This window comes from Mangifera indica, chromosome 5 (assembly GCF_011075055.1).
Source record: "Mangifera indica cultivar Alphonso chromosome 5, CATAS_Mindica_2.1, whole genome shotgun sequence".
NCBI classification, from domain to species: domain Eukaryota; kingdom Viridiplantae; phylum Streptophyta; class Magnoliopsida; order Sapindales; family Anacardiaceae; genus Mangifera; species Mangifera indica.
The window spans coordinates 15,210,505-15,224,262 of NC_058141.1; the positions used below are offsets into that span (position 1 = coordinate 15,210,505).

Below are 13,758 nucleotides of genomic sequence, written 5' to 3' on the forward strand. Positions count from 1 at the left end.
TACCACTAAGTCTACACTTTCAAAGTCTTATTCAAAATGAGTTTTTAAATTAATATTTTTAATTTTAAATAATATAATATTTAGTACTACTTTCTAATTATTTTTTATATTTTTCCCATAAATAATCTCTTAAACTTTTATTAAATTATTACTTATTTATAATTCTGTAATTTCGAGAAGAAGTGGAGGAGCAGACCGATCACTTAACCAATACAATTATAATTAAAAGAAAACTGAGGAGAAACTATGACTGACGCTTGACCATCCACCGGTTGAAGGCGGTCACAATCACGTTGCAAAGGTGGTCAATGTTTACAACTTTACGGTTCATTTGATTTGGTGCGGATCGGCTTACACGTGTCAAGGATTGGGCACCGGCATTTGACCGTAACTGGCACGTGGGAGAAATTTTTATTTGTTTTGCCACTAGTGTTATGTCGTAGGCTTGTAGCTGAGTGGGGTTCGACGACATCTCATTGCCGTTACCTTCCGAATTTTGTGGCGCGCTCCATGTTTCATTCCCGCCGCTGAAGTCAAACTACAACTCTCAATATGATTACGATTTTACCCTTACTCTTATCATACGGTTGTAATTAAACATTCTTACGAAGTATTTATAATAATTAAATAACTAAATCAATGTATAAATATAATTTAATTAAGATTCGTTCATATTAATGTATATATATAGGACTTACGTTTATTATTACCTTTGTCAATGTCTTTCACTTTTATTTCTCAATTTGTTATTTATTTCTCATTTGATTTTTATTTTAAGTCTATTTTTTTTTCTAACTTTTTCTTATACTAGTTTTTTTGCATGATTCACAAGTCTGACTTATTTGGGATCGGTAGATGCTAAAAGTGTCCAATTATTTTGAACTTTCTTCATAAGCGCATTCCATCTGGATCAATCGCTGGCTTTGAAATCTCAGAGATATGCTGTCTTTTATCCTCTTCTTTGCTTCCGCGTGTCGGTTGGGTTAATGTAATCAGAGATATCAACAACTTTGACTGGAAACTGTTGAGATTTTATATGCTTTATATAAAATGTGGTTTTATGTTTTGCATAATAATTTTGTTTTATATTTCTTAAAATGAAATTGTTTTATTTTTTATTAGAGAAAAAAAATTCAAAAATGTCGTAATATATATAATATGATTATTTAATAAGCGTTTAATATGACAAGTATATTTCGGTTTAAATATTATAAAATATGCTTATAAATATGACAGACACATATAATACCCTTATTAAAAAGCATGGAGATACAAATGCGCCACACTTTCTTTACGCAAACTATGAATAATTAACCCTGTGATTGGATCTAAATTGAACAGATTCACAATATTTCTATGATGAATGTTTGACCTTTCGTCCATTAATGCTTAAAAATATTCAACTATGCAAAGTTCAGCATATAACCAACGACAGATGAAGTCGTCTAAGATTTAATTTATTAATAGGGTGTGTACATATATAGAGTCGGTAATATTTGAAAACTATTTATTCAACAATTTTCAAAATCTAATATTATGGACCGCTTTCATAGACGAAATGCATCATTTAGGTAAGACTTTTGCCATTGCACAATTTGCAGTATTTTATGACTATATTGATTTGAGTAGAATACCAGGTCAGGAATACTTATAGGTTTTTCACTAGAAGATCTCAATGCATTATTTATGGTGGTTACAATGATGATAAGTGAGAATGTGGGTTTCTTTTCTGATACAGGCATGATCTGGAAGGAATATTCAAGAGCTTAGACTTTTGATACAAGAAACCAAAAAAAAATCCACACTGAAATGAATAGATCTGGCTTGATATTGTTGACATTTTGTTCTTTCGACGTCAATCAATGACTAAAATATGGTGCATGACATTGTTATTGAAGTATTAGTCAAAGGAGACGAGTTAATTGTTAGGTTTGGGAAGTACTAAGAACCTTATAAACATGGAAAAGTATGATGAAAATTTAACTTAACAAAATGCTTTGACCTCGGACTTTCTTTATAAAATACTCCAGCATTTCGATCTTCATTAAGAACAAGAAAACCATTAAAAATTAAGCATTAGATTAAAAAAACCTGATTAAATAAAGAAAATATGTTAACTGTTAAGTGTTAAGCATGGGGTGGAAGGCAGCTGGGATCGAAAGAATTAAAGCTCCAAACAAAATGGCCGTCACCTCATCGATCGCAAAACACTAATGTGGTAACTCTATTGTCGTTTCTTTGTGGTGGAATTCAAATATAGCATGCCATTGCTAGAGCCGGTGGCATCTAGTATTGCAGAATCCACATGCGCTAACATGTCGTGATTGTCAGCAACGCTGTTATGAAAATGAAATGTAAGGTCGACGATGAAAAATTGAAAGGATACATAATTATAAGTAGCACTAACTGGCATCTTGGATAGGATTTTGTTTCTCATTCTTTACAAGTTAGGCAAATGAGTTTTTCCAACCAAATTTCATCATGACCATAGATTAATAATTATATTTGCTCACCTAACCTGGGAAAATATATTTCCACAGTACGTCTACTGATAGTGATCATGATATAAATGCACCTCTTACAAGTTCAAATTATATGCCAAATTTCAATTTTGGGCTTATTATAGCATCTTCTTGCAGTAACATTACCGGTGTAATCAATTTCAGTTAATTATTTCACAAATTTATCAAATATTTCACTAGCTAATTAAAGTTCTGCATGAATGTAATCAAATAATTTTGTTATTTTTGTTTGATGGATCGAGCAAGTTTAGCCGCAACTGTTACCCAAGTTGAAAATTAACAAGTCTTCATTAGATGTATATGCATAAATACATTAGTTATGGGTATCTTTCAGGTTGGTATCTTAACTAACTAAAGCGAAACTAAGCCAGATGTTGCATCAATATAATTAATCAATTGTTTACAGCTTTGTTTTATATCCTATATTTTATCATTTACGTCTATAGCAATTTACTTGGTTGTACAATTTGTTCAAACACAAATGTGTTAAGCGTTGAACCATTCTTAACTGCGAACTCCAACCACTAAAGTGTTTAAACAACTGGAGAAGACTCTATACAGGGTCCCAAAGTTACCCAATAAGATCTCATTTTACTTAAATATAAAATTCAAAGTCTGAACTGTTCAAACATCTGCTTCGATAACATTGAAGAAATCGATTTCTGTATGTATATTGTTATCTCATATTTAATGTCACTAATAGGTACTTCTCCTAATTGTTGCTATGTATATATGGGATAATCTGAGTACAACTAAGTGTCTCATCTTCTTTGTGGTCCTTCATATTTATAACTTATAAGGAAAAATTATAATTAAATTAGGATAATCAGAGGATTCTAAATTAAAATATAATCTTAATGATTTATTCATATTATAATTAAATTAAAAGAGAATATTATGATATTAAAAATATACCAATTGAGAAGGTGAATATAGTTTTTCCTATTTATCACAACAGAGAAATAAGAAAACCTTTATGAAAAGATTTTGAAATAGTTTCCCTATTAAGTTGAGATTTTCTTGTTTGATGCATAGCTCACTATTCTTTGCTACTTGAGCTTCAAGAGTATGGGCAAGGTTTCTCATCTTGATATGTGTTGCCACCTCCTTCCGAGAGGCACAACAAACATTCAAATGGTTTTCTTCATATGTTTGTAGGTGTTATCCAACTTTTTTCTCGTCTTATTGCAACTAAACAACGAGCCCATATATGATGCTATTAGCGACAAGAGTCACTTAATGGGAAGCTTGTTCCATTGGTTGAAAGCTATTACCCGTAGGAATGCATTTGACCACCTTCTCCGAGGAGACCTAACAGACATTCTAATGATTATATATAAATGACGTTTAAGGTTGGGTAGCCTAGGCTACTTATCCTATCGTTAGCCAAGGTCATACTATTATTAAGAATGTTAGTTATTTGGACTATGACTATTGGTTGAGAGTGTCAACCTTGTTGGACAAGGTGTGGCCTCCTACACTATTGAGTGTTCTTATCTTTTCCCAACCATGGGGCTTTACTACAAGCTTGTAGGATTAGGCCATGTGATGTGTTGATGAGGAATAGAAATCCTCTAGTTATTGGTATTCCATTGTTGTCATCTATGATAAGAGTGAGAAGAATCTGAAGGTGGTGTAGATGTTTTGGTAAATGTTCCTTTCTTGGGATGGGACTTGTCGATGAGGTGAGTATTATTAGGTAGTGTTATTTATCTATCAAACGATATTAGAAAAGTCATCCTCATGTCTCAACTGGCCTTGATTATGAAATGTGAGTTGTGGAGTTTGGCTAACTCTGTTTCACATAATGAGACAATTAATTTTATGTTATTATTTATATCCTTGGATGACTAGTTATCAAAGTTTTCCTACACCACCATCCACAAGGTATTGGAAGATAATGATTGCGAAAGTATATGTCACAAAATGTGGTGGAGACCCTTTCTCTAGTGTCAAATATTTATGAGATTTTTTATCATTAATTGAAGTACATAATTTAAAATTTTGTACAAGTTAAACTATGATAACAATAATTAAAATTTGAATGAACCTTATTGTCTATTACTATATGATATGAATATGAATATGATGGTAAAAATAAAGAAACAAGACAAAAGAATATTAACATGATTTAACCTAATAATTGAAATGTTTATGCTCATGGTGGAGCCACTAGATTATGTTTTGTATATAAGATGAATACACAAGATACAATATAGATGTACATCTATTTATATGTCTATATGTGACTATCCAAGTGCAACTAAATATCTCCTTTTTCTTCTCTGAATAGTTTTTTTTATATATAAAAATTATAAAGAGAAGTCACAATTAAATTAGAATAACATTCAAACATAATTATAAGAATATGTTTCTATTTTAATTGAATTATAAAGGAATATATTATCAAAAATATTTTGATTGAAAAGGTGAATATAATTTTTCTTTGTTATCCCAAAAAGAAATAAAAACAAATATTTTGAATAGCTTTCTTGCCAATCAGAGCTCTTCTTGCCGCTTTGGATTACATTATCTACCTGCTTCTCTTGTCCTCTGGTGAACAGATAGTATTTCTCAATCGTTAGTCTCATCACTCTAATGGCTGTGGTGGAGATTGCTTGGGCAACAGATATCACGCAGACTGGATGCACCTATAACGTTTATTTATATGAATCCTGCTTGTGATAAACCATCTAAGTAATCTACTGACAAGTTGACTTTTTTGAGACTTCAGGCAGAAGACTCTTATTCGAACCATATCAATAATTAATTTAGTTGAAGTGACAAAGCAAAACATGTGAATCAAGTGTTATTATTTTTTTATTATCTTCAAGCAACGACATTCTGGGCCTAGGATTTATTACATTTTTCAAAGGAGTGAGGGGGAGTAACATGTTTTATTATTAATTCCAATGAAGATGTTCTTCGTGATTTTCTTCTTGGGATTCTAGATGGCCAAATCATGTTTAAGGTAGAGATAGCCGAATTATACCATTAATTATTTATTCATTATAATCTTAATCTAGCTATTGGTAATAGCACCCCGCATTTTGAGGCCATGAATCGTAATCCACATCAAATCATGAGTGTGATATATAATAGTAAGGCATAAGTTATGGTAATTCTGACCAATCACAAAAGATAACTTAATCAATGCTCTAATTGCCGAGGACGATGAAGTAGGAGCTTGTCAAAATCACCTTTTCTTTTAGAGTATGGGTGGTTGAGAGGTAGTATGGAGCAATATGAGAAGGGAGAAGGAGCTGCAAGTCTTCTTGGACGTCTTTTCACACGGACCAATTTTTGGATGGCCCCTTCGTACCAAATCAAGAAAGTGATCATATGTATAGTCAAAGGAATTGTAGGCCCACATTTCCAGTCTTGAAATTGAAATTAGGTAATAAAAGTAAAAGCACCCTTTTTTTGTAGGGTCAAGAATCATAAAAACATGGTTTCAAATTTGTGTCCTGGATACAGCCTTACAGTTGATATTTCAAAGCTTGATCACTCCCAACACATATAATATTTTAAGTCAATTTTATAATATGAATTATTAATGGAATTTTCCAATGGAAATTTAGTTATTTTTGAATATGATTAAGGTTTAAATTTGGCAAAACCGGTGGACCTGTGGATTTGGACCAGGTTATACTGGGTACAAGTGTAAAATTTTTTAGTTTTATACATGTAATGAAGTATGGATTCGTACATTATTCTATATGGGTATGGATGGAATTTGATTTGGACCGTAATGGTATTTGATTTTTGTGCGGGCTTAGCAATTTTGAAAAATTTAAAAGCATTGGATATAATCCAATAATTAGTGATCAAATAAATGAACATCTATCAAGTTTATGGATCTACCCAGAAGTATTTTTATTTTTAATATTCAAATTTAAAAATTCAAATTAAATTGGTATATAGATAGTTGATCTGGATATTAGGGGATTTTCCTTGTAGATATTATTAATCATTTTTAGATATATTTTTTAAACAATAAAATGAATTTATAATATTTGAATTGGGTTGATTTTCCAAAATTCTCTCCCAAGTTATTAAAATTTCAAGCTTGATGGCATATAATATCATTAATTTTTTATTTATAATGCATATATATATATATATATATATATATATATATATATATATATATATATATATATATATATTATGCAAATATTTGAAATATTTTAATCATCGTTTCTTAATGCAATTGCAGGTTTAAAAAATGGTTATTAATTTGAATGAAGGGGTGTATACGAGATTGATCAACCCTTCAGGATAATATGATTATACCTCAACACATTATTCTTACGTGAAATTGTTCATATATAAACAAACCATAAATTTATTCTTCACCATTGAACTTTAACAATTATATAAAATTTAATGCCCAAATATTTATTCTCTTTTTTTTTTTTTCCCTCTTTAAAACTCTTTTTTACATTGTTAAGATCCTAAGTCTCAAGTACAATGAATTATATCAAAGTACTTACAGTTTTAATCATTGAATTCAATCCATCTTTTAAGTACACGTGCATAATTATCTCATTATGAGTTGAACGATTCCTTAACAAAAGAATATTGGTAGATTTAGATTGATATTTGAGAATTTGCAATTACTCCACTAATTGATGCTAGTTAATCAATGGTAAAAACATTCATCAATTATTGTATTTTAATTCTTTCCACTATAATAATTTTGGCGCATAATGTTTTTGATATTCTTTAAATTTTTTATATAAGAAATAAATCATGCAGACCTTTCAGATATAAGTCTGGTTTGGTGTTATATCCGGATCAAAAACTTTTTCTTGAGTAAATATTTAATAATCCAGATCTGTACCTGAAATTTTGTCAATCCAGCAACAAAGCACTAGTATTGAAGAATGGCAATTCGGGGATCAAATGGGTGTAAAGTTGAGTCCAGTCTTGCAATGTAATAAATGAGTTTTTCAAATTTTAAGACCGAAAATTTATCATTTAATCAAAGTGTGGGTAGGAAACAGGCATTTGGCCTTCTATATATAAAAAACTCTATTTAGTACATATTTTATATGGAGAAGAAACAGCACCAATGGAAATTTTATAATAAAAACTAACTGGTTCTATTGTGCTTGATATTTAGAATTTCCAACACACATTTCAAGCTACGTAAAGGGCTATAGCCACAGGAATTGGCTTTACTAAAATTAGACCAAGTTATCATCGAAGCCAATGAATTGTGATCCAATTTCATAATACTATTTATCCGTCTTGGCAAAATTTTCCTCTTTTATAACTTATATCCCCTAATCATGGAAACAGATCAAAAGATCAGGAACATCCACTTTTTGTAGATATGTAACGTAACTAATTAATATGAATCCTATACTGCATCGGAAATATATTCAAGTAAAGCACCGTGTATTTTTTCACACTTAATTCTCTATTAATTTTATCCATCTTCCTCTTGCTCTTTTCGGTTTGATACTAATGGCTTCTGTAAACAATATAGTTGCTTTCTTGTTGATGACAACTCTTTTTGAAGTCACTCATTGTACTGTTTACAAGGTTGGTGATTCAAAAGGGTGAAGTGTAATGGACAAAGTCGATTACAAAAAGTGGGCTTCTACCAAGAACTTTCACGTTGGAGATGTCATTGGTATATAATAGATATGCTTTTTTCTCTGATATTTTTCTTCTTTCATATCTTTTCATATAAGTTTTCTTTAATATTCAATGACGTGTTTTTCTATTTGATTTGTCTACCAATATCAATAGCTAGAGTAATTTTTAGAGTTCATAAAAAAGAACGAGTAACTTCACTTAATAAAGCACTTGAAGATTAATTTTGATGAGTAATAGATTTAGCATTGTACTATAAGAATCATTTCATCTCAGTCTTTTGAGTTGATTATGAGATGACATCCGTGGGTTGATGGTCACATCTAAGACGAATGTTCAGTGCTCAGTATATATGGAAATCTGAATTCCACATTAAAGATTTTTAAATTACTCCAATTTTCAGATTAATACATGTATGCTTCCTACATAAATTTTCTATATATTGGGTTCCTTCTCATATTGCATATAATTTTGTTGAAAAATCATATGTAACAAGTGGGGTTTTATATGTAAACAGTATTCAATTACAACAATAAATCCCACGACGTGAAGCAAGTAACGCATCAAGCTTTTCGGTCTTGTAATGCAACATCAGCCATGGCAACCCACACCACTGGCTCTGACTCTATCACCCTCCAATCATTTGGCCGCTACTATTTCTTGTGCAGCTTCCCTGGTCACTGTCAAGCTGGGCAGAAGGTCGATATTAGGGTTACTGCAGTTTCTCTAGGCCCATCTCCCAGCCCAGCATCAATGCCAAGCGCTTCATCGCCATCAGGATCCTCTCCAATGGCAGCACCAACCCCCTCAAAGAACACCGCTCCATCTCTCCAATCTTTCACGCGTTGGTCCTTGTTGATTACCTTCGCAATTTTTGTCATTGCAGGATTAGTGTACTAGACAGGTTTCTCATACTAGCTATTGGGTCGATCTATCTTCATCAGGACATGTTTTTTTTGAGTTAACTGGACTTTAAATGCTTAGGGTTCAGGATATTTGTACTATTGATTACTTTGCTAGACAACGAATAAATTAGATTTATATATCTTCACTGCAGTGGATATCAGCAATCTGTAAATTATAATAGGTATGAAATAATGAATATTGGATGTTTAGTTTGAGTTTTCTTTAGCTGGCCAAGCATGCATGAAAAACAGATCACAATATATATAGTCTTTAAAACCTTGACATCTTAATTTTTAATAGCCCGAGTTCTGTAATAAATTACAAGCACAACAAACTTATCAAGTAGTTCCTATTTTCTGTAATAAAGAAAATACGATACATAAATTAAAAGTTGGGGAGCATTTGATTCATTAATTTTATAATATGAAAGTCTATATTATTCTAGGAGCATATGAAGAATTTATATAATAAAGAAAATAAAGATGTCTCATAATTGTAACACTGACTTTTAATAGTTTCATTTTCCTTTTACTTGATTTCTCTGGTTAAAAACAATTAAATATATATGAATTTATGTTTATGGAGAAATTCTTTTGACACGATGAAAATCCTAAAAGCTTGATGTTGATACTACGCCATCAATAAGTGTTTTCATAAAATCTGGATTAGGCATATATAGGATGCCCACTTCAATATATATCTATCCAAGCGCCGTGCCTTTTCTGGCAAATTCATTTTATTGATCTTTTATCTTTTCTCTTGGTTGATTGATAATTAATGGATTTAGCAACAAGGAATCTACTAGCATTGTTGATGTGAGCACCTGTTTTTCAAGTTTCTTTGGGTGCTGTTTACATGGTGGGCGACTCTGCTGGTTGGACGTTGCCAATTTTAGGCATAGTCGATTACAACAAATGTACTTCTAACAAGACCTTTCATGTTGGAGATATTATTAGTAAGCTACCTCTTTCGCCCTTCTAATTTCCTTTTTGCCTCTATTTCTGTTCATTCAGTACTTTCATGGGTGATCTTCTGATCATATTGTATTATTTTGGCCACTTTTGGTGTTGCTGGTCACAGTCAAACGGGAACAAAGGTTGACATCAAGGCCACTCCATTTTCTCCTACCACAACCGCCGTGAAGCTGCTCGACCAAGAACACTACTGCTTCATTCTCTCTCCAAATGTATTCAACTTCTCATCAATATTAATCACTGGCATTGCTTTTGCATGTGCTAGATGTACAGGTTTGTCAGATAATATAGTCTCGGTTGCATCTCCTGTAAGTTTTATGTTTCAATTACTTGTTAATTTAATGTACACAATTATTAAGCATATTGATTATTGAACTAGGAAGGTTTTCTAGTATATGCTTTATTTATTATAATTTACAGTTAAAAATAGTATATACTTATAATTTATTGATGTTAGCTGTAATGAAACGTTTTCTTGATGAAATTTTGACCACTTAAGTTTAGAGGTTTTATAAATTAAACAATTAAATCAATTTTATGTGGTTAAATGCATATAGCATTTTAAATTATCATAGTCATATATTTATCAACTTTGGAAAAGTCTAGCATGTGCGTCCCACCGATAAAGGGAACCAAACATAATTACACGCCTGTTATGTATTTGGTCCCTCACGCACCAATTCAGCTAGACTTTTCTCACTTACTGCCCAACTAACTTGTATGTCTGTTGGTAAGTGAAAATCATCATTTTGTATTTCAAAATTAGAAAAGAAAACACAAATTTAGCAAGGAAATATGATTATTGGATAAACATTAGAACATGGCTGGAGAAACCATTTTAAATGATAATAAAATGATGTATATCCATTTAAAAAGATCTAATTAGATATTTAAATTATATATCATTTAATAATTTTGAATTAAAAATAAAATAATATTTAATTATATAATAATTTATTATTTAGGTAATAAAATAAAAGATTAAGTCTACCTATAAAAATATATGCATTTGACTATAAATTACTAGACAATTATATTTTCTTAAGCCATTCATTCAATACATGCACGATGGACCTACTTTCCAACTTGGTTTGCATACTGACTATGATATTGTGAAGTTAACTTATCATCCTTTTAATATCAATAATATGAACATTATTAGTTAGAGGAGGGCTGATGACCAGTTCCGAAAGAATATTTATACAAGTAAAGCAAGTTATTGCTTTTGTTAAATTCAAATCTTGATGAAAGACTATCGATTACTCAGAAGGAAGAACTCGAATGCACAAAGTGAAGGAACTTAAAAGCATTTCACAAATGGTGATCCCTTGTCACTTTAATTTTGAAAAAATTATTATATATTGTAATAGCCAAACATGTAAGTGATTTTATAAAATGTTCTCATTTTTATGATACTTGTCTCAATAAATATGCTAAACTTTTACTTTAAAAATATATTAGTTAATTAGAAAAGTTCCGATGCATTTCCAGGAAAGTTGATGGGCGGTGTATGTCTGCAAGATAACTATTAAAGTGAAGAGGGAGTTCAGTAGTCCATAAGATTAAGAGAACATTATCAAACTAGGACTTAGACTGCAAAATTCATACATACATATATACGCAAGCACCCTGGATTTTTTCTCACAACTGTTGTGAGTCTTTGACCATTTGATCTCCCTTCTTTAATGGCTTTTGCCAAGAATGTGGTGGCTTTGCTGTTGTTGACAACCATTTTTGGAGGTTCACTTGGTGCTGTTTACAAAGTTGGTGATTCTGCTGGGTGGACTGTTGTGGGCAACGTTGATTACAATAAATGGGCTTCCACCAAGAACTTCCACGTTGGTGATGTCATTGGTATGTAAATTAAAGCTTCCTTTCTCGAGTTTTTATATTTTTCCTCGACCTCGCGAGTTGAAAATCATATATATTAACACGTCATAATTAATTAATATGCAGTTTTCAGTTACAACAATCAATTTCATAACGTGAAGCAAGTAACCCATAAAGATTTTAAGTCATGCAATGCAACATCTGCAATGGCTGTCTACACTTCCGGCTCTGACTCTATCACCCTAAATAACACTGGTCACCACTATTTCATGTGCGGCTTTCCTGGCCACTGTGAAGCTGGACAAAAGGTTGATATCATGGTGACTCCAGTTTCTCTAAGCCCAACTACAAGTCCTTTTAATGCTCTGCCACCGTCAGGCTCACCATTGCCCGCACCGACTCCCACTGCTACAATCAACACTGCTTCATCTCTCCAATCTTTTAAACTTTTGTGGGCTTTGTTTCCGCTTGCATTTCTTGTTATTGGTTTTGGATACTAGCTAGGCTGGTCTTTTGTGCGGTCAGTTGGCTTTAATTATTTTATATTCTAGTTTCATAATCATGATCATGTGTTGTTTATATGGCTTAGTATTTTACTAAGTACGAATTAATTAATGAATGTTAATCTAATTATTTCCATTCTTTTATGGACCAGACTTGGAAAAAGATTTTCTTGTCATGGCAAGGATGTGTATTGATTTTCAGAGGGCCAATTGCATATAGACATGATTAATTAATAAACTATTTTGATAATCAATATGTGATGCTTCTTCACCATTGTCTTCATCTCACCATTTTCTTATATACATGTTCTTATATAATTCTGATATTTAAAGCATATTTTTTTAATTTTTGTTAATGTGAGGTTATATCATAATTTTATAAAATTAAATAGTAGTGACAAAATGGTAATTTCATTTTCTTTCACTATTTTAAGATTTTTTTTATTAAGAAAGTTTGATTTTGATTAAAAAAAGTATTATTTATGTCATCGTAGGGTGAGAAATTGTTTTTAGGCCAAACCTTGGGTGAGAAAGTGTAATTTACTCTTCTATTTTTCATTTAAATTAAATTGAAATAAAACATGTTAATTTGCTATGTAGCTTGTATCTAAGATTTGACGACTTTAATTTTCTAATCAACAAAAGTTGAGAATATCATAGAGTGTAGAGTGCTTTTAAAAGATAAACAAAACCTGTGGATTGAAGAAGAATTGTAGTAAATGGCGATAGACATTCGATTGAAGAAGCAATGATGGACGGCTTCTGATAGAGAAGGCAAAGGTGATCAAAATGCAGCTTGTTTGATAAACAGTGTCATGTGGAATTCAAACAAACGTTTCATAAAAAATCTATTACTCCTCTCCATCTTTTCTCATTGAAAGATTTGAGACAAGTATTCTCTCTTCCTCTTCTCTCTATCGATGAGTTGAATCTTAGGGCTTTCTAGATATTTCAACTTGTTGATTAGTTTTTTTTATTGGTTTTTTGCTTATTTCGTATTTTTCTTTAAATAGTTATGATTAATTTGTCTTAAATAACCACACCGGGATAGATATATTTTGCCATATTCCTGTTCCTAAATAGGCTGAAAGACATATTTTGCCATTATTTTCAACTGAAATGAACAGATATAGTGCGTCGAATTGTGTTCAAAAACATCAATTAATCCTTGGCAAGTGGCAAGCTTTGGGTTCATTAATTAAAATTTTGAAACGCAAGTTTTTAATGTTTAGCTCTTTGTTTCAATTTTCCTCTGGCCATTATTCCCGCCTAAAGATTACTCCTTTAGTAAGTTTCATCTTTTAACTTTAAAAATTTTTTTTACACAATTATATGTTATTAAAATTAATTAAATTTATTAGTTTTAAAATTTTATATCATTTCCATTCTAAACCCTAAAAAATAATAATTTCTCTC

At 31.2% G+C, this 13,758-nt stretch overlaps 1 protein-coding gene across 1 annotated transcript; it reads left to right on the forward strand.

Moving 5' to 3' along the window:
* Positions 1 to 11,527: 11,527 nt before the first annotated feature.
* Positions 11,528 to 12,486, forward strand: LOC123217499 (mavicyanin-like). Its single transcript, XM_044638560.1, has 2 exons — positions 11,528 to 11,863; positions 11,966 to 12,486. Exons 1-2 carry the CDS (start codon positions 11,695 to 11,697, stop codon positions 12,337 to 12,339), a joined length of 543 nt encoding a protein of 180 aa, XP_044494495.1. The 5' UTR covers positions 11,528 to 11,694; the 3' UTR covers positions 12,340 to 12,486.
* The last annotated feature ends 1,272 nt before the right edge of the window (positions 12,487 to 13,758 follow it).

Excerpts from the sequence above, each read along its gene's own strand:
- LOC123217499 (XM_044638560.1), top strand. The coding sequence starts at position 11,695 with ATGGCTTTTGCCAAGAATGTGGTGGCTTTGCTGTTGTTGACAACCATT. Across the intron at positions 11,864-11,965 it reads CCACGTTGGTGATGTCATTG|TTTTCAGTTACAACAATCAA; the intron begins GTATGTAAATTA and ends ATTAATATGCAG.